The 23264-nt window shown below is 41.5% G+C and overlaps 1 protein-coding gene across 1 annotated transcript; it reads right to left on the minus strand.

Annotated features, from left to right (window-relative positions):
* Positions 1-360: 360 nt before the first annotated feature.
* LOC306980497 (uncharacterized protein) lies at positions 361-20667 on the minus strand. Its single transcript, XM_079579911.1, has 9 exons — positions 20545-20667; positions 17754-17960; positions 14849-15052; positions 12158-12781; positions 7744-7804; positions 7592-7662; positions 3011-3059; positions 2035-2223; positions 361-1330 (listed from the first exon to the last, which is right to left on the minus strand). Exons 2-9 carry the CDS (start codon positions 17950-17952, stop codon positions 742-744), a joined length of 1986 nt encoding a protein of 661 aa, XP_079436037.1. The 5' UTR covers positions 17953-17960; positions 20545-20667; the 3' UTR covers positions 361-741.
* Between the last annotated feature and the right edge of the window lie 2597 nt (positions 20668-23264).

A 23264-nucleotide genomic window follows, 5' to 3' on the forward strand; every position in this document is an offset into this window, starting at 1 on the left:
TGCAATTGTGGTTTTCTGGCCAGAGACACCAGGGGGAGATGAAAGACCCTCCAATCATCCCATAAACACTTGTATTACCCCCAGAGAGACTACGGAAAGGATTTATTGAGGTAAACAAGTTACTTAGTTCTGCTTTAAGTAGCCTAATAAAATAAAATAGCCACTGCTGAAGTGGCCAAGTGTTTGTATTTTAGCTTATGAAATGCTGTTAAAGGAAAACTGATCTAACATATTTTTTAATGCACAAGTTCTAATGATTAGAGTTGTTTTTATTAATGCAAACTAAACAGCCCGTCATTTACCCAAGGATATTGTAGAAAATCCAGATTCACTCACATGAAAGATGAACTAAACTGTTTCGCAGTGTGGCTTTAAATGAACTGCTTCACTGTTGCCCGCAGAAGTTGCAAGTATTCAGAGCAGGATTAATATAACTTTCTCTACACAAACTGATATTTTAGGTATAAAATGTTGGTAAAGTCTGTATAAAGCTCATAATGAGGACTTTAAGAAACAGTAAGAAGAATTATGTGTCGGCCTTGGATGATTCAAAAGGAAAGTCAACTGAGTGAAGTGGAGGTTTTGACAGTAGGCAGTGCTTTGAAATGTTCATTATGTTTGCATTGATTGTTGGAGTTTGTAGTTACAGAAGAGGCAGCTTGGGGCCTGAGGCGGAGAGACCTGGACATTCATTGATATGGGACACTGCCTGCTGTGAAAAGCTGTGGAGTAAAGAGACATTCAGAGAGAAGAGAGTCCGAGGTAACGCATGTACGACTGTTTACAGGAAGACGCTGCAGTGGGGCAGGGCTCTGATTGGCCAGTGTGGTCGGAGGGGCGGGGCCTGATGTTGAGCAGGACTGTGATTGGCAGCAGAGGGGACAGGTCTCTCCACTGTGGCTGGTCCAGGGCAGAGGGCAGAGGGGCGAGGGGCGGGGGAGGGAGGGGCGTGAGCAGCCTGTGCGCGTGCACGATGTCTCTGTGCACGAGTCCGTTGGCGTGCACGTGGGCGGTGAGGGCGTGCACGGCAGTGGGGTGCTTGACTTTGCAGTGCAGCCGCAGACTGTCTCGCCTCTTGGCGCTGTAGGGGCAGAGCGCGCACGTGAAGGGCCGCTCGCCCGTGTGCACGCGCACGTGCTCCACCAGCTTGTTGGCCGTGCGCGTCAGGTGACCGCAGCGGTCGCACCGGTACTGGTTGCCTTGGCGATGACCCTGGAAGTGCACCAGCAGCTCCTGTTGCCCTGGAAACGACCTCTGGCAGATCCGGCAGCGATGGGCGCTGGGCTCCGGGGCCGTCTCCACGGCAACGGCAGGAGGAGTGGGAGGGCATCTGGAGCAGAACAGGAGCGTTAGAGACGACCTTGGACTGAAATGACATAAATATCACAGTCGGTAATGAAGGAGCTGCAGATGCTCAGTACAGCGTGTACTTCAGCATGTGCTGCATAATAACATGTACTGGGTACTTTATACAAATACCCTGTAAAACTGAGGGGAAGTGTCTCTGGTTTAGACACAGCCTGTACCTGTGGCTCTTAGTCTCAGGCCTTAAGCAGCTCCTGAAAACTTTACTACAGAAGCCGATGATCGACTCTGAAGTGGATCAAGTCACATTTACATTAATAATTGATTTACGAACACAATCTGCAAACATTTCTGTTACTATGAAGGTCTTTATATTCTGTCTTTCCCCCCCTGGTTCTCTAACTAACCCCTGGTCCACTCTCTATCGCCCCCCTGGTTCTCTAACTAACCCCTGGTCCACTCTCTATCGCCCCCTGGTTCTCTAACTGCCCCTGGTCCACTCTCTATCGCCCCCTGGTTTTCTAACAGCCCCTGGTCCACTCCCTATCGCCCCCTGGTTTTCTAACAGCCCCCGGTCCACTCTCTATCGCCCCCTGGTTTTCTAACTAACCCCCGGTCCACTCTCTATCGCCCCCTGGTTTTCTAACTAACCCCCGGTCCACTCTCTATCGCCCCCTGGTTCTCTAACTGCCCCTGGTCCACTCCCTATCGCCCCCCGGTGCCTCTGACCTGCTCAGCGCCTGGGCGTCGCGGTGCAGGTGGGTGTCGACGTGCGCCTTCATCTCCGGCTCCTGATTGGTGGAGAGGTCGCAGGCGCAGCAGTGCAGCGAGAACAGGCCGCGCTCCCATTGGCGGTGCTCGGTCATGTGGCCGTGGAAGAGGCTCCGCCCCTCAGTCTCAAACCCGCACACGTGACACCTGAAGAAGAGGCGGAGAGGGTTCACTTTGAGCTCGGATTCGTCAGTAACAAGTAACAGCAAAAGTTTCAAATCGATATCTACTAATATTTCCCCCAAAACTGGTAAATGTAGTATTATTTAGTATTTTAACCTCTTAACTCCCGCCTGAACTGAGAGGATTTTTTTCCTCACATCATCAGATTTTTGTTGGGTAACTCATCTTTGTAACTTTTTTGTCATTTTTGTCATTTTTTCATCAATTTTTTATCAAATTTTTTGTAATTTTTTTGTAATTTTTTGTCAATTTTTTATCACATTTTCTGTCCATTTTTTAATCACATTTTCGTCCTTTTTTTGTCATTTTTTGTCACATTTTCTGTCAATTTTTTATCACATTTTTGTCACATTTTTTGGGTATTTTTTTTGTCATTTTTTGTCAATTTTTTGTCATTTTTTTGTCACATTTTCTGTCATTTTTTTAATCCAATATTTGTCATTTTTTTGTCACATTTTAATCAAATTTTTGTCATATTTTTGTCATTTTTTTGTCACAATTTGTCACATTTTTTGGTCATTTTTGTCACATTTTTGTCATTTTTTTGTCCATTTTTTGTCGATGTTTCTCACTTTTTTGTCACATTTCCATCATTGTTTTTGTCTCAGTTTTGTTGCCATTTCCACAGCTTTTTTCCAGAAGCTTTTGGACTGAGGTAAAGCCGAACTGGAGAAAATGTGCTCGGTTCAGGTGGGAGTTAAGGGGTTAACCCAGCGCGTACACAAAGTATGTCCTGTGGAAGCGTTTGTACCTGTAGAAGTAAGCTCCTCCTGTGGTTTGATCCCGTCTGAGGCTCGTCTCTGGAGCAGAAACAAAAGTAAGGCTTCATTATTCAAATACATTTCAGTAAATCCAACTTCTTTCCAAATTCCCTTTACTGTTTTCCCAGCGGAGGTGATTAGCTTTATGTGCGTTCATCTTTGTTGAAAACCCAAAGGCCCAACATCGCTGTGGACTGTATCATTAAATAGTAATGGTTTTAATAATAAAGTAACATTAGGAAAAAACGCAGCAGCGCCGGCGAATACAACTGGGAGTAAATATTCAGGCTGTTTACGCGACACCGATGAGGCTGAGGACGCCTCGTTAGGCCATTTAATTAAAATGGAAACTTCAGTCAGAACAGGACGGAAACGTTATCCTCGACCTCAAGACCAGGACTCGGACAAACATTACAGCGATATTCTTTTCTTTTGTCGCAACTTTAACCTCTTAACCCCCACCTACATGAGCACATTTTACAGTGTTATTATCCAGGTGTAAATGAGGATGAAAAGGCAACAAAAACACAACAAAAATGGGTAATTTATAATAACTACACCACATTTAGCCTGAATAAATTATGAGTTAACACTTAAGTTACAGGTGCTCGTCATATAATTATAATATCATGAAAAAGTGCATTGAAACTAATGAGCACAGAAGGGCCACTGGCTCAACCGAGCTTTACCCAAATCTAAAAGCTAAAAAGAAAAGCATCAAAATAGCGAGAAAAAGAGGATGAAAACAAAACAAAAACATGAGAAAAACACAACAAAAAATGATAGAAAAAATGATTAAAAAAACAACCAAATATGACAAAAATGTGGCGACGTGACGAAAAGTTTCCATCACTTTTGTAGGTCTTAGCTTTCAAATGAGGCGTTACATTGTTGATCTCCAGTCGAGAAACTTTTAGATTTGGGTAAAGCCCAGTATAAAAAAACATGAATCTAAAAGGAATTCCGTGGAGTATGGTGCACCACAAGGTTCCATTTTGGGACCATTATTATTCATTATTTATATTAATGATTCTGCTTCTGTTTTTTTTGCTGATGATACCAATAAAAAAATAACAATAAAAAGCCGAACTGGGGGAAAATGCACTCGTTAATGTTAAGGCGGGTGGTAAAAGGTTAAAATATGTATTTGTGGAAGTGCACAATTACGCTAATTTGGGTCAGGCAGGTCAGAGTCCAGGGCTGTTTTTCAGTCCCAGTCCAGCCCCTGTATGACAGACTCAGTACATGCAAAGTAACAAATGTAGCTTTTATTTGTTATCATTTTGATTATTATGGCTCAGCTTGTAAAACCCTATATTAAAAATCTCAGAAAATTACAATATTTTAAAAATGGTCTGTAAGCCACAATCATCAAAATTAAGGCTTGACATGTAATGAGTCTATATCATATATTAGTTTCATAGTTTCAAGGGACTATACGGAGTTTAAAAATGTTAAATGATGTATTTTCCTCCCCCTACATCAGGGGTAGGCACGTTTGCGTGGAGAAGAGCCGATTTTCTTTATTGTAAATAGTCTAAGGGCCAAATCTGACAATTTTAGCCAAAATTAAAGCACCACTTTCGACCAGTGCCAGTGCTGTGCATAATATATGACCTCATTTGGTTTTCTGTTTGGACATTTTTAAGTAATTGACAGTATTTCTCACATTTTTTCAGTACTTCACCCTCTGCCTTAAACTGAACACATTTTCTCCAATTTGACCTTCCCCAAATCTAAAAAGCTTCTTTCAAAAAAGAATCAAAAGAGTGACACAAAAAAACCCAAAATCTGAAAAAAAGTGATGAAAAAGACGCCAAAAAAACAAAACAAAAATGCAACAAGAAAAGCAACAAACACGCAGCAAAAAAAAAAAAAAAGTGACCAAAAAAGTCAATCAAAAATCATGTGCTTGGCTAAGGTTAAACTCTACAACGATTAAAATAACTTTGATTTGTATAATAATATTTCTCCAAATCATCTTGAGGGCCAAAGGTTCTATGCTGGAGGGCCGGATTTGGCCCCCGGGCCTGACGTTGCCTACCCCTGCCCTACATGTTCCAACAATGTCCTAAAATCCTGCACTGTCACTCAAAAAGGTGTTAATTCGGGTCCAAAGTGCCGTCATGCACGAGCTTAATATAGAAGGTGCAGTTACACGTATGACCTGAGGTGGCAGTAGTGAGTATAAAATGGCAAACTTGCATCTAGCCTCTTTAAGTTGAATTACAGAAGTAAATGCACTTTTTCATGATATTCTAATTATATGACAAGCACCTGTGATTCATTGTGATTAATAAATAACTTCATTAATAACTACTTGAATGAATAGTTCTTCACATTATTCACTTATTTATTGTTGAGTAGTTATTAAGTGTTAGTCACACTTAAAGGAGCTATCCCCTTATTTTCTGTTATTGGAATAAAATTTGTTGTTAAAATTTGTTTTTATCCAAAAAACACTGGTTTTAAAGCCTTTTAAACAGTCAGAAAATGTCAGGCTAGTAGGCATATTTTACAGTGAAGTGACAGTTTTCCTCCCTGAAAGTTGTGAAACCTGGTTTAAAGCGACTATACAGAGTTTAAAAACGCTAAAATTATGTATTTTCCCCCCCCTACATGTTCCAGCCATGTCCTAATGTGATTGAGCTCAGACCTGTTCACCACAACTGCCTCTAAAATCCTGCACTGTCACTAAAAAAGTTGTTGATTCAGGTCTGAAGTGCCGTCATGCACGAGCCTAATATAAAAGGTGCAGTTACACGTATGACCTGAGGTGGCAGTAGTGAGTATAAAATGGCCAACTTGCATCTAGCCCCTTTAAACTCAGTCCCTGTGACGATTTTTGATGTTGTAAATGCATTAGGAAAGTTTCAGATGGACCAGTAAATAGCAATTTGAAATTTGAGTGACCCTGTTTCTTTGTACAATCAGGTACAGCTCCATTAACTAATGAACTGTTCATGATGAATTAAGTGTTAACTCATCATTTATTAAAGAAGATCTAAGTAACTTGTTTGCCTAACAAATCCTTTTCATAGTCCCTCTGGGGTTAATACAAGTGAAAACCACACCTGGACCTTTCCCTGCTCCGACCCGGTGTCACCAATACACACTAATAATGGAATCACGGAGCTAACATGCTAACGGGCAATACATGTGTTTATGGGATGATTGGAGGGTCTTTCATCTCCCCCTGGTGTCTCTGGCCAGAAAACCACAACTGCAACTTCCCTGCACCGGGTCGGAGGCCCTAAAACACACTAATAGAATCACGAAGAAGAAGCTAACAGGCTAACGGGCAAAGCTAACTGCGGGCTAGCACTGCTTAAACAGTATTTACAGCCAAGTTTGAGTGAACTTAACTCTCACGGACAATTAATGAGTGAAAAACCGTAACATGCTGCGACACCTGCAGTGGCGCTCATGGCCTCTAGGGGCAGGAGTTACTTAGTTCTGCTTTAAAGAGGGGGTATTATGCTTTTTTCAATCACATAGCACCATTCTATATTACACTACGATGATGACGAAACCTTCTGTTGGTCTGTAAATGCAGTAAATTAGAATAACTGCCTTGTATAAAATGTCTCTCTCAAAATGGCTGTAGTGAATGTCTTGAAATAGGCCTCTGTCTCTTTAAGAACCTCTGACCCTTTCCGACACGCCCCCTCCACACGCTGTCTGTGGCATCAGTGGGGAGGGGGTTCTGCTGAGGAGCAGTGGTCGGTTACTCGGCTGGTGATGAAAGCTCGGAGGCGTCTCCAGGAGGTGGGGGCGTTCCTAGGAGGACTCAGGCAAAGCTATCCCTAAAATGGCCGCCATCAGAGTTTTTACAGATTACTCAAAAATACGTGAAGCATGTTTTTAATGAGGGAACGACATAATAACATGATGTAAAGCTTGAAAAAGTTGATTTTGCATAACACCCCCCCTTTAAGGCTAAATAAGGTGTAGTTATTATAAAATGTCATCACAAAAATGTGACAAAAATGCGTCAAAAAAGTGATAACAACTCGGCAACAACGCACGGAAACGATCATTTTTCTAGGTCTTCGCTTTCAAATGAGGCGTTACACTGATCTGTAGGCTGTTAGAAGCTTGTAGATTTGGGTAAAGCCGCACTGGAGAAAATGTGCTCCATTAAAGTGGGGCCAGTCAAATTCCACTGGGGGAAAGTGCCACCCCAGGCCCCCCTTCTAGCTCCGCCCCTGCAGTGATGTTTGACAGTACATTTAAAGTGTACATTATTAGGCTTTTAAAAGGAACAAAGCACATGGTCAAATTAACTTCACTTTGACACCTTGTTATATTTAATTATATCGTATTTATCTTTCAAATGTAGTGGAGTAAAAGTAGAAAGCTTTAATATTTTATAGTCTGGTCACATGGATGGAGTTTGTGCTTTAACCCCTTAACCCCCGCCTTAACCAAATGCATTTTCTCCAGTTCAGCTTTACCCAAATACTCCCGAAGAAGCTTTTAGATCTGGTTAAAGTCAAACTGGAGAAAAGGTGCGCTGTTCAGGTGGGGGTTAAGAGGTTAAAAATTTGTTTTTTGTTGTTGGTTTTTACCTGGAAGAGGCTGGTTCGTGGTTAAAGGGGGAGTCGAGCAGCTTTGTTCTGTTTTCAGCATCAGCGCAGGGCTAGAACAAAGCACAAAACAGGGTCAGGGACGGTTGAAAGATGGATAACTAGAGAGAGAAAAAAAAGCACTGTTGCAGTACCTCGTTCTGACTGGAGTGGGCGTCCTCTCCACCATCTGAGTGCTGGATTTACTGACTCTCTCTGTTTGGGAACATTAGTCATATTTCAGTGAGAGTCGACAGGCCATAAACACATTCACATACAGGCAAAATCACCAGAATGCTGATATTTAAGAGTTCAGTTTAAAACAAAGCTTTAAAACCTTTTCCGCCGCCATCTCACTTTGAAAAGTTAAAGTGTCTGATTCTGTGATTCTTGTTCTGTGATGAAGGCGCTCTTTTGTGTTTTAAGAGTGAAAACCTTGTGAGAAACAAATAAAATCCAAGGCACCCGTCGTACATTAATATTCTCCATTTACACTTTCTAAAAAGGATTTATTTGAAGAGGCTAATTAATAAAAAGTCATTAAAACATTGTGTGTTGGAAGAATCTTTCTTTTGATAAAAAAGGTTGAGGATTCTTGGTCTATCAGAAGCGTCCACACCTTTTTCACGGAGGGCCACACATGTCACAGTTTAACTCATGCCTTAGACTCGGAGCCTTAAAGGGACTATACAGAGTTTAAAAATGTTAAAATTATGTATTTCCTCATGTCCGAATGTGTAGAATGACCTCAGACCTGTCACTCAAAAAGTTGTTACTTTGGGTCTGAAGTGTCGTCATGCACAAGCTTAATATAGAAGCTGCAGTTACACATAAGACCTGAGGTGGCAGTAGTGAGTATAAAATAGCCAACTTGCATCAATTCCAATGGGCGAGGAACGCGCTTCTATATGGTCCTGTAATACCACGCCCTGGTGGCCAGGGGGCGACTCCAAGAGACACTTGGGAGCATTGATTCTAATGGGACTTCAAAACTTCCCAAGAACAGCTTAAAAGCCTGGTTTCAAAGAGTTTTTCCTTTTTCTAAAATTCACTATGACCCATGTGACCCAGACTCCAGAGCCTGTCAATCAAGCTCTGGAGCTCTGTGGAGGCACCGCCCGCTCCTCGATAGCAGGGCTTCCCGCCTTTTTGCCCTTTTAAGGAACAGGCTGCGTAGGAACTGGGATGGGTGACACATTTTACATACATTTTTTTGGAATCGATACGATACCGATACATTTGGGGTCATTTTTCTCGATACTGATGCCGATACCTATACTGGCCATTTTATGTGGGTGAATGTATTTCAATCAATATACATTTCTAAAACTGGTTAGTTTATATAATTATTATTATATAATTAGTAAATTAAAGTTATATTACTTTAACTGGTTAATTAAACAATATTAATGTGAAATTAAATGCATAAACAAAGTTCCAAATTAATACTTTAATAAAAAAAACTGAAACTAAACCAGAATGATATGGCTCAGTTCAATCCTTTCCTGTTGTGACTGTTTTGGCTCAGAACAAAGATGTAAATCATCATTTTATGTTTAAAATTGCTGCCACGCCTGCTTTTTAAATATGCAAATTAGTATCGATACTTTTTGGCCAATATTGATTCTTAAAAAGTAGCCGTTTGGTATCGATATATTGATGCTGTGGTATCGATCCGCCCATCCCTAGTAGGAAGAGATTGAGCGGCCATTTAGGTTCACACAGGACTCGGGACCTTTTCCAATGAATGGGGCTGAATTATATTACACCTGATCTCGTCTCTTTAGTGCCAAACTGATCTCACATTAGAATGTTAGTTTTTGAAGTTACAGAATTATCAAACTTGCAGTAAAAAGCACCATCTCAAGCGAAGTGCGGCAATTCAACAAAAATCGGTCTGGCCCATCACGTTTGGCCCCTGGGCCGCACTTTGAAGAATTTTTGAGAAATGTTGATTGGAGGATACGGAAAAAGTTTATCATCAGTTACAAAACAGGCCTTTCTGTGTGGTTCATGTTCTCCCCGTGTCTGTGAAGGTTTCCTCCAGTGCATATCTGTAATTCACCCACAGGGCTGTGTGTGTGTGGAAAAGGGAAAATCTGAACTTGTTATGTTATGTAAACACGCTCTGGCCGTGCATGTGCCGGAGTGAGACAAGTGTTTTGTGCCTGGATAATTCAATAATTTACAACGTAATGTGAATTTGTACAAACACGAGTTGCTCTTGTACCACAGTTTCAGTTTCAGGCATGTATATTCTCAGTGCTATGGAGCCTTTTTCTACTGAAAGGATAAACTACTACGTTTTACATCCACTTGCATTATCCTGAAATGCACGAGAGTAAATCACTTTTGAATATGGAGGAGGCACTTCTGAGCTTTCTTGCTCCAGCCGCCTCCTTTTGAGTTGTCATTACTGTGATGTGATGATGTAAATTCAGAATGTAAAATGCTCAAATAAACTGCAACTAAAAATCAGCCCCTGTCTATGAGTCGGTGTGGCGTGTTTACATGCATGTGTCCGTGTATGTTCATTAACATGCACTGTCCCGACCACATAAACAAATAAATAAATATGTTTTAGACCAGGGGTGTCCCACGGCGGGGATATAAGAGAGAGACATTTTTTTCCAATATATGAATAATAAAAACTTGTGATTTGATCAAAGCCCCAACTTGACTGTAGTTTCATTAACCCCTTAACTCCCACCTGAACAGAGCACATTTTCTCCAGTTTGGCTTTACCCCAATCCAAAAGCTTCGGGAAAAAAGCTGTGAAAATAGCGACAGAACTGAGACGAAAACAATGATGGAAATGTGACAAAAAAGTGGGAAAACATTGACAAAAAAGTGATGAAAAATGGATGAAAAAGTAGCAAAAATGTCACAAGAATTTGACAAAAATTGACGAAAAATGTGACAAAAATGTGATTAAATTTGACCCAAAAAATGACAGAAATGTGATAAAAATTTGACATAAAATTACAAAAAAAATGTCAAAAATGTGATTAAAAAAAATTGACTAAAAAATGATGAAAATGTGACAAAAAATGACAATAAAATGACATAAAAGTTACAAAAATGAGTTGAACACCCAACAAAAAAATGATGGAAAAAAAATCTGATGACGTGAGGAAAAAGATCCTCTCGGTTCAGGCGGGAGTTAAGAGGTTAATAACAACGGCTTACACTTGTATTGCACTTTACAAGCCTGTGTCACAAGTTCCTCAAAGTGCTACATAGTCATTATTCATTCACTCCACACTCAGCAATCAGCTGTTATTGAAGCCACAGCCGCCCTGGGGTAGACCGTCCATTTACCACGTGGCTATAATGTGTTGTTCATATCCTGAGCTCTTATTATGTCAGTGCCCTCTGCTGGATGTAATGCCCCCTAGTGGCTGGAATGAGCATTCTAGTTAGTCTTTAAGAATCCATAACTCCGTACAGGAATGGGGTAGATAGACATACTCTGGAATTTATGTTCTACAGGACATGTTCCCTGGCTCTGCCACACAGGGAGTCTGGTCACGGAGCAATTGGAGAAGTTTGAAGGGGCGGGCCTAACGCGCACAGATTGTCAGTGAAATAAACCAATTAGCAATTAGCGGATGTGACGACAGCTGTAGTCCAATTAAAAAAATATGAAGTGAATATAAACTCACGCTGAGAACGCAGAGGCAAAATCCTCGACTACTTCATCCATGATTTGTTTTGGCTAATGTTAATGCTAATTGAACTAACAACATAGTGGTGCCGCAAGTGAACCTTGTCATTTCTCTGAGACGGTCATGATTGGTTTGGTTCGGCCTTAGCCGCCAATCAGCAACTTGTTTACCGTGTGTGGCCAGACCCACCTTTCGCGCAGAAAGAGGTGGGTGTGGGTTATCAGGCTACAGGACATGGGCCGGACTAATTCATCTCGCGCCCGGATCAGGCCCGCGGGCCGTATGTTTGACACCCCTGTTTTAGACCATAATGTTGGTATTTTCCATACATACAGTTAAAATTGTTGAGAAATGTCATAATTTCCCAATAAATTTAGGTTTAAAGCCAGTTTGAATTCAATACTTAGTAGTTAATAGTTAATGATTTTTAATGCTTTTTAATGCCTGTGGAAACCCAGAAAAAAGTAAAGAAAAAAACCGCACATGAGTAAAATGATTGCAGTTTTAAAACAGGTGCATAAGTTCAAGGATATTTATGTAGCTTTGTCACTTTTTTGAAAAGACACTCTCTTTTTTTTCTGTAAAATTGCGTAAAAATTGAAAACTGTCAAAGTTAAAGCTGTAACTCCTGATGAATCAAAAGACGAGGAACAGATTAATCATAGGTTAAATGCAAATGAATGGCTTCATATGTTTGACAAAGCACATGAGAGACATTACACATCTGGATCTGAGGGGCTTTAGTTTGTTTCACACATGTGAGCGGATTATGTTAAGTTTTATCAATAATGAGTATAATAACTGAATAAAGCTCGTATTATCACATTTAAAGTGTGATTAATCTGATTTAAAAGAGCCCCCCCCCCCGGCTGCACTGATGTGTTTAAGTGGAGCCGCTCACCTGAGAGCTGGTGGAGCAGAGTGGAGGCCAAGTTCACGGACATGTCCTGCCACAGCACCGCCCTGAGGCACTGGTCGGCCATTTTGGCTCCTGCGCCGAACTGCTCCTCCATTTTGGCCCCGAAGAACAGCGGCTCCTCGCTCTTAATCACCAGCGGCGCGTTCGACTTGATGACGCTCCGGCGACTCAGGTCAAGCCCGGACACGAACCCGCTCCTCTTCTTCGCCCCGTTAAAACACGGATCAGACGCTTTCAAAACATCCTCGATCTTCCCGCTGGAGAAGAGCTGTTCCACCATTTTGGCTCCGGAGACGCCACAGTCTTCCTGCTTAACTTTCACCTCGAAGGTATTTCCCGTTCGCGGCGCAGAATTATAAAAGCTGTTGAGCCCGAAGACGACGCGGTCGGCCATGTTGGCTCCGGTTTGCAGCGAGTCCGGCGTCTTGGTCCCGCCCTCTTCCGTTTTGATGCTGAAAAGGTTCATGGCGGTCTGCGGGGGGAGGGCGGCCTGTCCCGTGACTGCACAGTTTTGGCTCAGGTCAAAGGCGGCCAAAGAGTCGACCTCCATTGGCTCCTCCTCCTCCTTGACCCGCACCGGCTGGGGGACGTTCACTTCCTGCCGCTCTGTGGACGGTGACAAAGAGAGAGACATTATTATTACATTACTTACTACAACCTTTATTTTTCAGGTCTGAGCCTTTATTTTGAAATCCACACCAAAAAATAACAATGTATGTATATTGCTCTTCAATAGCTTCTACATTATTTACTGTAGTGGCACCAAATTTACACCGGTTATTCATTATCGTACTAGAAACTTACTACTGGACCTTTATTTTGAAATTTATGTAAACTAATATGTTTATATAAATTTGAAATTTGACAATGTATGGTTAATCTTCAATAGCTTCTACATTTTCACAGTAGTGGCACCAAATTTACACCAGTTACCAAATATCATACTAGAAACTTACTACAACCTTTATTTTTGAGGTCTGAGCCTTTAATTTGAAATTTATGTAAACAAATATGTTTATATAAATTTGAAAAATGACAATGTATGAATAATGTTCAATAGCTTCTTCATTTTTTACTGTAGTGGCACCAAATTTACACCAATTACCAATTATCAAACTGGAAACTTACTACGTTTATTTTTTGGATCTGGACATTTATTTTGAAATGTACAGTATGTCAATATATGAAAATGTGGATATTACTCTTTATTGGCTTCTACAATTATGACTGTATTTGCACTAAATTGGCACCATTTATTAATATTGATCGCTTTGTTGCACCTGAACAGACTAAAAGGGCAAACCCCCCCCCCCAAAAAAAAAAACACGCTTTTCCCCATCTTTCTACCCCGTTTTAAAAAGAAAATCCCCACCACTTTCTTTCCTTTTTTATTTTTTCACCATTTTTCCAATTTTCCCACATTTCTTAAAATTGGAGATAAACTATCCAAACTTCCCGGTCCACACACACCTCCTCCAGCTGTTCTGACCCCGAGGCGACACCAGGCCAGCTCAGAGACATAGTCCCACCACCGTGTCCTGGGTCTTCCACGAGGCCTTGTCCCACTAGGACATGCCTGGAACATGCCTGGAGGCGATCGATCGGTAAATCGGTAAATCGAGAGCTTTGCCCCGACTCAGCTCCCTCTTCACCACAACAGACCGATACAGCGACCGCATCACTGCTGACGCCGCCCCGATCCGTCTCTGTCCATCCCTCGCTAAACTAGATAAACTGTCAATTAACTGATGTTCCAAACAGACACAATAATATCTTGTGTTTGTGACCAGTGTTTCCTCACCAGGAGTGAAACTACTTGACAAACTTGAGCCGGGTGTTCACGGCCGTATATGACGAACGATCACTCGACTACGGCTGCAACTAACGATTATTTTGTAATCGATTAATCGTTTGGCTGTGACTGGTGTAGGAAAATTTTATTTTTTCAATTTTTTAATCACATATAGCTTAAGTGACGCTGTTTGAGGATGTGTTGATGGAGTAAACTAAAGGGAAATGTTTTTTGAAGGCTCTATTAATGAAATTTACAATGTACAAAACACGACAGACCCTAAATATAAAATCAAAGTAGGTTTTCATCAAAAATACTACATTTTTTATGTCATTTTTGCTCCATTTTAGTCTGTGTGAACCAGAAAATGATTAATCGATTACCAAAATAGTTGTGGACTATTTCAATAATCGATTAGTCGTCGATTAATCGATTAGTCGTTTCAGACTCGACATGGGGAAAGTCTTAGGTCGTTGCTGAAAATCACAGGTCATAGGTCGTACAGTGAAACAGGGTCAAAGATTTAAAATAAAAGATGAGGTGCGACCGACATCAGGCAGAGTTTGATGTTTTGAAAGGCTAGTCTCAGAGTGAGCCTCCTCTCGCTGCAGAGGGGATCTGTCAGTGTCCCGTCTACACAGCACATCGCCAGAGTCAAAGCCACAGAGGCCGGGCCTGAGCGGGTCCGACTCCGCATTTTACAGGACTTTCCCTGCACTTTCCCGTGGGAATAAACACCACACACGATCCTCACGTCGTGCAATGTGATGTTTAAAGATCTTAAAAGACAAAAATAAAATATGGCACAGTGACCACCCGCCATCACACCATAAATACAGTCATTATTTTCTAACAAATGCATATTTAATGTATTCTCTTACCGGCCAGTTTCCTGAGCAGATCCGAGGCCAGCGTCTCCGTCCCGCTGTTGGACTCCGGCGTGTGCGACAGCGACGGCGGCTCTGGACTCGCGCCCGGTCCGTCCGGGGATAAGGCCAGGCCCGGTTCGTCCTGCTGCCCGCCTCGCGCCCCCGCCTGCGGCTCCGCTCCCATCCCGGGCAGCACTCGGGCCTTCTGCGTGGCCTCTGCACCGGGGAAAGGAGGAGATGATGGAGTAAAGTGGTTATAGACGGGCTCGGATTGCAGCACTCAGGGGCGAGAGCGGCGCAGGGCGGTGGACATTTGATTATTCAAACAGAATCATGTGGGATTTGTGATTGAATATAGGAGTATGTGAGTACGAGAAGAGAGCGCGGGATAGTTTACACCCAGATACACACTTTGGCTTTACAGGTACAAGAACAACATACAACAACGAGAAAGTTTTCATATTGTAGTTATGCCACAGGTTTACAGGACCTCGCAGAAAGTATGACAATTATTTCCAAAGTGAACTATAGTAAAAGTGATCATTCAGCCGAGAAGTGAAGATGAAGATGAGAAACTTCATGCCATTTCATGTTTATGAAATGACCATAAACTACTACAGAGTTCTACAGGATTGCTATACTTACGTACGAGATGTTTTGGCAAGTTGGTTCTAAAAATTGTTATATATTTGTCAGAGTCATATTACATTTATTTGTTCCATCCATTTTCTCCCGCTGAGACATCCCTCCCCACACACACCTCCTCCTGCTGTTCTGGAGGAGGTGAGGTCAACATATGGTCCCTCCAGCGTGTCCTGGCTCTTCCCGGGGGCCTCGTGCCAATGGGCCTGCCCCTCTCGACATGAAGGAGCAGCAGCTCTACTCCGAGCTCTCTCTGAGTGACTGAGCTCCTCACCCCCTCTCTAAGGCTGTGTCCACCGCCCTGTGACGGAAACTCATTGTGACCACTTGAATTTTTTTATTCATTTGTACCAGAGCTGGAACTTTCCCTGTTACCTGCCGTCTTAGGGTTAGGTTTAGAGTTGAGGGTTGACTGGACAGTTCACAGCCTACTTATCATACGGCTCTTCACAAATGGCAAGAAGAACGCTCCATTGACTGGAATGGGATTTTCCAACGTTCCACCGGTTATTTATTTTCTGATAGAGGACCTCCGACAAAAATAATGACCGCTGCCAATGGCAACGGAGTTTGTGCTTGTAATACAGGTCTTTCATATCACTCCAGTAGTAGTAATAGTAGTAGTAGTAGACAATATGTGACAATATGTGACAAAAAAATGTCAAAAAATGGATTGAAAATTGACAATAAAATGACAAAGAAAATGACAAAAATGTGACAAAAAAAGACAAAAATGTGATAAAAATGTGACAAAAAAATGACAAAAATGTGATTAAAAATTGACAAAAAAAGACAAAAAAAAAAGACAAAAATGTGACAAAAAAATTACAAAAATTTGACAAAAAGTTACAAAAATGAGTTGAATACCCAACAAAAAATGATGGAGAAAAAAATCTGATGACGTGAGGAAAAAGATCCTCTCGGTTCAGGCGGGAGTTAAGAGGTTAAAAGGCACCGCTTTGTGGCTCTTGTGCTTTAATTATTTTACTATATACAGTGGAATAAGCCCGTCTCTTCCCTTGTATTTAGTTTACATAGGACCGCAGACGTCAAGAGAAAATCAGTTACTACAAAGACATTTTTAGGCTGCACAGAGAAAAATGTTGACTTATTGTTGGTGCAAATGAACATTGGATATTTTACACAAATCTACTTTATATCAGATTTTTGCACCATTTATTTATATGGACAATGCAGGATTTGGAACCTGTTGAACTGCTGTAGATGATGCCTGGTGTTTAACCTCTTAACTCCCGCCTGAACCAAGAGCATTTTCTCCAGTTCAGCTTTACCCAAATCCTGTAGGCCAGTGTAACGCCTCATTTGAAAGCTAAGACCAACAAAACTAAATTGATCTTTTTCCTCACATCATCAGATTTTTTTTCATCACTTTTTCTGTTGGGCAGGTCATCTCACTTTTGTCAAATTTTCGCGACTTTTTTGTCACTTTTTCGTCAAATTTTTCAATTTTTTCCCCCCACTTTTTTTGTCACTTTTTCCGATTTTTTTTCCGATTTTTTTTTGTTGTCACTTTTTGTCACTTTTTCGTCAAATTCTTATCACTTTTTTGTCAATTTTTTCACTTTTTTTTGTCGAATTTTCCTCGCTTTTTCGTCAAATTTTTCGATTTTTTCCCCCCACTTTTTTTCACTTTTTTTTTTCACTTTTTCCGAGTTTTTTAAACGTTTTTTTTTGTCACTTTTTGGTCAAATTTTTCGATTATTATTATTTTTTTACTTTTTTGTCGAATTTTTGTCAATTTTTCGTCAAATTATTAGCTTTTTTTTTTTTTTTTACTTTTTTGTCACTTTTTGTCATTTGTTCTCAATTTTTTGTCGAATTTTCCTTGCTTTTTCGTCAAATTTTTTTTTTCACTTTTTTTTCACTTTTTCCGATTTTTTTAACGTTTTTTTTTTTGGTCACTTTTTGTCACTTTTTGGTCAAATTTTTCGATTATTTTTTTTTTTACTTTTTTGTCTAATTTTTGTCAATTTTTCGTCAAATTATTCGCTTTTTTTTTTTTTTTTTTTTTTAACTTTTTTGTCATTTTTTCTCAATTTTTCGTCGAATTTTTGTCAATTTTTCCTTAATTTTTCGTCAGTTTTTTCTCACTTTTTTCACATTTTCATCCTTGTTTTCGTCTCAGTTTTGTTGATATTTTCACACCCTTTTTTTCCCCAGAAGCTTTCAGATTGGGGTAAAGCTGGAGAAAAAGTGCTCGGTTCCGGCGGGAGTTTAAGGGGTTAAACTCGATGTGTGTTTTGTTTTTTCGTACCTGAGAGCCTGATGAGGAGGTCGGAGGCCATCTTGGAGCTGACGTCGGGGCTGAACAGAGCGGTGGCCGACGGGAAGGCGCTCGCGAACGGGCCTCTCTTCTCCTCCGCCTCCGCCTCTTCCTGCTCGCCGCCTCGCCGCGTCTTGGCCAGGCTTTTGCTCGGACACGCGGGCGGCAGCACACTCGGCCCACGCTTCATACCTTTCCCTCCGTGGGAAAAAAAGAGAAACCGCTCAGAACGGGCCCAAAGAGGAGAGAGCAGCGGCTAAATCAGGACTCGTGGAGGGAAGCATGGAGGAGTCGGCGCGGCTTCGGCTGTGGCGGGTCTGAGGGACGGACGTGGTTCACTTTCATTCATCTGAAACGGGACAATGAATGGGGACAATTTGAGTCATTTCCAAAGTTCCCTGACGGCACTGATGACAAACCTCACCAGACAGGCCAGAGAACAGACCGTGCCCGGACAAAAACTTTGAATTTGGATGAAGAGTCGACAGGCCAATTGTTCTGGAGTTATTAGGGTGTTTGGAGAGAGGGCAGAACAGGAGACAGTGAGGGAGGAATGAAGATCAATGAGTAACGTTTACTGTCATTCCAGCAGTAATTTACTGTAAAGTCGACAGTGACGTCAGAATCACCATCACACAGTCTCTTCAAGGCCGGGGTCACCAAGCTTTTCTCAGCCGAGGGCGACTTCAAGAGCATCGAGTTGTTCCAGAGCTACCAGTTAAAAACAACTCCCAAAGACTTAAACGTACACTGTTCACTTAGCTTTATTTTAAACTCGTACTGAGTCACAAGAACAGAAATAAATGTATTTTTAAGAATCAGATTCAAGAAAATTAAGTGTTTTATACCTTACAAAAAGTCTCCAGGGCTACTGGGCATGTCCCAAAGGGCACCTGGGGGCTTATATTGGCGCTAGGCTAGTGCAAGGCTAGTGCATGTCTATGGTATCAGCTAGCCTGCATTAAAAACACTCTATAGTGCACCTGAGGCAAATCACTTATAACACCAGACTAACCATATAAATGTCTGTGTTAATAGAGTAATTTCAACCATTTTGCATTTAAAACACCTTATATTTGAGCAGCATCAGCTTCGTGGTTGTATAAGCTACGCAGCGGCGGAGTGATCTGCTAGAAAATAGTCCCTCAAAATGCGATCATTCATGTGATGCAGGTCAGTTATATTCCAAACATGATTCTATGGACACAGACATTTATATGGTTAGTCTGGTGTTATAAGTGATTTGCCTCAGGTGCTCTGTGGAGCGGGTCAGACTGTTTTTAATGCAGGCTAGCTGATACCATAGACATGCACTAGCCTTGCATTAGCCTAGCGCCACGAAACTCTTCAAACATAAGAACTGCATGAATTACAAAAAAATATATCTCCAGAAATCAGCAACACTCTGGATAACTAGGAAATGAGGCCCTATGTCAAAAATCCTGAAACATCCCTTTAAGGTAAAGCCTTCAGGGAGGAGACTGGGGAATCTACGGGCCAGTTCCAGTCGACTGAAGGCTCATTCATGTGAAGTATGAATGAGCCCAATGCTTCTTTGTCGTTTTTTTTTTTTGGCTTCTTTTGTCGTATTTTTGTCACATTTTTGTTGCGTTTTATATTCGTTTTTTTTTCTTCTTATTTTTGTTGCTATTTTTTATGATTTTTTCAAGAAACTTTTCGATTGGGGTAAAGCCGAACTGGAGAAAATGTGCTCGGTTCAGGTGATGGTAAAGAGATGAATGTAAATATAGTAAACAACAATCTATCCTAGGCCACTTTTATTTATTTTTTTATTTTGTTTTTAAAGTTTTGGCATTTTACAAATAATACGGCGTTTTAAGTATAATCTAATTACACGTTTTTTCAGTTGTAATCCGATACATTACTCCTTCACTAAAAGACTGATCTAATTAGAAATACTACAGGCAACACTGAAAAACACTGAGCCCCAAAACAGAATCAGCTGAACGATACATCGATATCACGCACGTATCGCAAATCGCAAGTTTTCCCCCGATATACCGCCCGGTCCCGGTAAACACACCGCCGCTGCGAAGAAGACCCCGCGCCGACACAAAAACGAGACTTCTAACCGCTCCACAGGCAGCGATTGTTCCGCGCGTCCGGAGAGAATGTCCTCATTGTGCTCCTCACACCTCGCTCGACCCCGTGTTCAGGCTCAGCTCCCGGTCTCCAGGCGACACCGCTCCTCCAACCAACCACCAACCAACCATCCCTCGCACAACCGGGAGAGGAGCGAGCGCAGGCGGCCACGGACTGCCCTCTCCTCCCGGTGTCAACCCCCCCCTCCCTCCTCTCTCCCCACACACACACACAAAAAACTCCCCAGCCACGATGCTTCCCTTTCTCTCTCCGCAACATGGCGACCCCTAAAGTCACGTCCGGCCGGTGTCAGCGTTAGATAACGAGCTAATTTGACCCACTAATCGCCATCTTTCCAAACCACCCCCCCCGTTTCCAAAGCATTTTTAAAGCATTCCCCCCCGCGATACTGGGGACAACAAGGGCAGGTGTCAAGAGCACCCCCCCCCCACCCCCCCTCTCTGTCTAAATGGCTGTGCGCCGGGGCTCTGGCTCGCACGGTAACCCGACCTCACAAGACCCCGCCGCTCCAAAGTCATTTTCACGCGTCCCCGCTTTTCGCGTTCCTCCAAAGGCTCGCGCTGTCCCGTAAAAAAAAGCACGACGCGCACTGTCCCGATGAAGGCTCGCGGCGGAGGAGGAGGAGGAGGAGGAGGAGGAGGTGCTGTCTCGGACTTACCAGCGGCATCAAAGCGGGCAGGAGGCAGCGGGAGGCGGCAGAAGAGGAGAGGAGGAGGTGATGGTGCAGTCTGTGCGCGCGGTTATCGCAGAGAGGAGAAGAAGTAGTGCCATGGCGAAGGCGGCTGGCTTCTTCTACCCCGACCGAGCACCTTCTCCCCGGGTTTGGTCACCGTGTCAGCCCCCGTGGATGTGAGTGAGTGTGTGTGTGTGTGGGTGGGCGAGAGAGGTGGCACGCCGAGGGGGAGAAGCGGCGCGCAGGAGTCCGGGTACGGATAGGAGACGAGGGTCGGTCACGGAGCACACAGGGCATGGAGGGTTTTTTTTGTATCCTCTCCTCCTCCTCCTCCTCCTCTCTCTCTTTCTCTCTTTCTCTCTCTCCTCTATCTGATCGTGCCCGTGCGTGTGCCTGACTGTGTCACGGCGGCACAAGGGCAGGACACGCGTGAACCCGCACGGACACGCGCACACGGGGATGGTACATGTTGAAAGCGAAAGGCACAGGTTGGCTGCTGCTGCTGCTGGTGGTGGTGGTGGTGGTGGTGGTGGGTAAAACGAGGTGAGCGCAGAACAATGGCCCAACTCCAGATGAGAGACTTAAAGGACCTGTACCTGACTTTTTTTTTTTTTTTTTTTTTCTAGGGAAACATTGATTTTGCCCCTTTAACCCCTTAACTCCCACCTGAACGAAGCACATTTTCTCTAGTTTGGCTTTAGCCCAATCTAAAAGCTTCTGGGAAAAAGGTGAGAAAATAGCGACAGAACTGAGACGAAAACAATGATGAAGATGTGACAAAAAAGTGACAAAAATGTGACAAAAAATTGACAAAAAAGGACAAAAAAATTACAAAAAATTTATAAAAAATTGACGAAAAAATGATGAAAAAGTGGCAAAAATGTCACAAACAATTGACAAAAAATAACAAAAAAATGGACCAAAAATGGACGAAAAAATGATGAAAAAATGATTAAAAAGTGGCAAAAATGTCACAAACAATTGACAAAAAATTGACAAAAAATTGACAAAAAATGGATGAAAAAATGATGAAAAAATGATGAAAAAGTGGCAAAAATGTCACAAAAAAATGACCAAAAAATGACCAAAAAATTGACAAAAAATGAGAAAAAATTGACCAAAAAAATGATGAAAAAGTGGCAAAAATGTGACAAAAAAGGACAAAATATGATGGAAAATTTACAAAAATTGATGAAAAAATGATGAAAAAGTGGCAAAAATGTAACAAACAATTGACAAAAAAAAGACAAAAAAAATGATGAAAAATTGACAAAAACATTATGAAAAAATGATGAACATATGACAAAAAGTGACAAAAAATTTACTATTTGACAAAAAAATTACAAAAATGAGTTGAATACCCCCCCTAAAAATGATGGAAAAAAAATCTGATGATGTGAGGAAAAAGATCCATTTAGATGAGTTTTGTAGGTCTTAGCTTTCAAATGAGGCGTTACACTGGCCTACAGGATTTGGGTAAAGCTGAACTGGAGAAAATGCTCTCGGTTCAGGCGGGAGTTAAGAGGTTACAGGATGCTGTAAAAGAAGTTTGCATTGTATTGTACTTTGTTGATGTCGTGTAGATCAACCCAAATAGTCAAAATGTGAAGAAAATTACTAAAAAGGTTCAATTAAGTGCCTTTTCTATTTTTTAACCTCTTAACTCCCGCCTGAACCGAGAGGATCTTTTTCCTCACGTCATCAGATTTTTTTTCCATCATTTTTTTGTTAGGTATTCAACTCATTTTTGTAGCTTTTTTGTGATTTTTGGTCAATTTTTTATCACATTTTTGTCATTTTTTCGTCACATTTTAGTTTTTGATTTTTTTTGATTTTTTTTGTCAAATTTTTGTAATTTTCATGTCAATTTTTTTATCACATTTTTGTCACATTTTTGTCATTTTTTTGTCATTTTTTTATCACATTTTTGTAATTTTCTTGTCAATTTTTTGTATCACATTTTAGTCACATTTTTGTCATTTTTTCATCACATTTGTGTCTTTTTTTTTTTCATTTTTTCGTCAATTTTTTGTAATTTTCTTGGCAATTTTTTATCACATTTTTGTCAATTTCTTGTGACATTTTCAGCATTGTTTTCGTCTCAGTTTTGTGGCTATTTTCACAGCTTTTTTCCAGAAGCTTTTGGATTGGGGTAAAGCTAAACTGGAGAAAATGTGCTCGGTTCAGGTGGGAGTTAAGGGGTTAAAGCAGCATTTTTTTAATGAAGAAATGACAGGAAGTGACGTAAATAAAGGTGAAGTCTCACAGTTTGACTCATTTAATATGGTCGTCACGGCGATAGTTAACATTGTTTGCCTCTATTTATGTCACTTCCTGTCAGTGTCCAATAAGGAAATGAAACTAAACATCACAAAAATGGCCCAAAAAATAAATAAAATGGGTACAATCTTTAGCAAAATCTTAAAAACAGTTGTGTTAACTATGTTTTAGCAAAAAGATTCACGGGTGTCAGACTCATTTGGGTCGCGGGCCACATATAATAGAGAAAAAGTTTCCAATAAATGAATAATAATGAGCTGTGATTTGGTCAAAGCCCCAACTTGACTGTAGCTTCATTAACAACGGCTTACACTTGTATTGCAAGTGCCGCCATTGCTCCGCCATTGCTGTAGTACCTCCATATAGCTGCTAGTCCCCCATTGGAATGCATTGGACTTTAGAAAACGTGAAAAACAACTTTAGAG

The sequence above is a fragment of the Gobius niger genome (genome assembly GCF_951799975.1).
Source record: "Gobius niger genome assembly, chromosome: 21".
NCBI classification, from domain to species: Eukaryota; Metazoa; Chordata; class Actinopteri; order Gobiiformes; family Gobiidae; genus Gobius; species Gobius niger.

Coding starts and splice junctions, on each gene's coding strand:
- LOC306980497 (XM_079579911.1), bottom strand. CDS start 17,952: ATGAAGCGTGGGCCGAGTGTGCTGCCGCCCGCGTGTCCGAGCAAAAGC. Junction 15,053..17,753: donor CCTCCTCATCAGGCTCTCAG/GTACGAAAAAAC, acceptor TCCCCGGTGCAG/AGGCCACGCAGAAGGCCCGA. Junction 7,805..12,157: donor TCTGCTCCACCAGCTCTCAG/GTGAGCGGCTCC, acceptor GTTCCCAAACAG/AGAGAGTCAGTAAATCCAGC.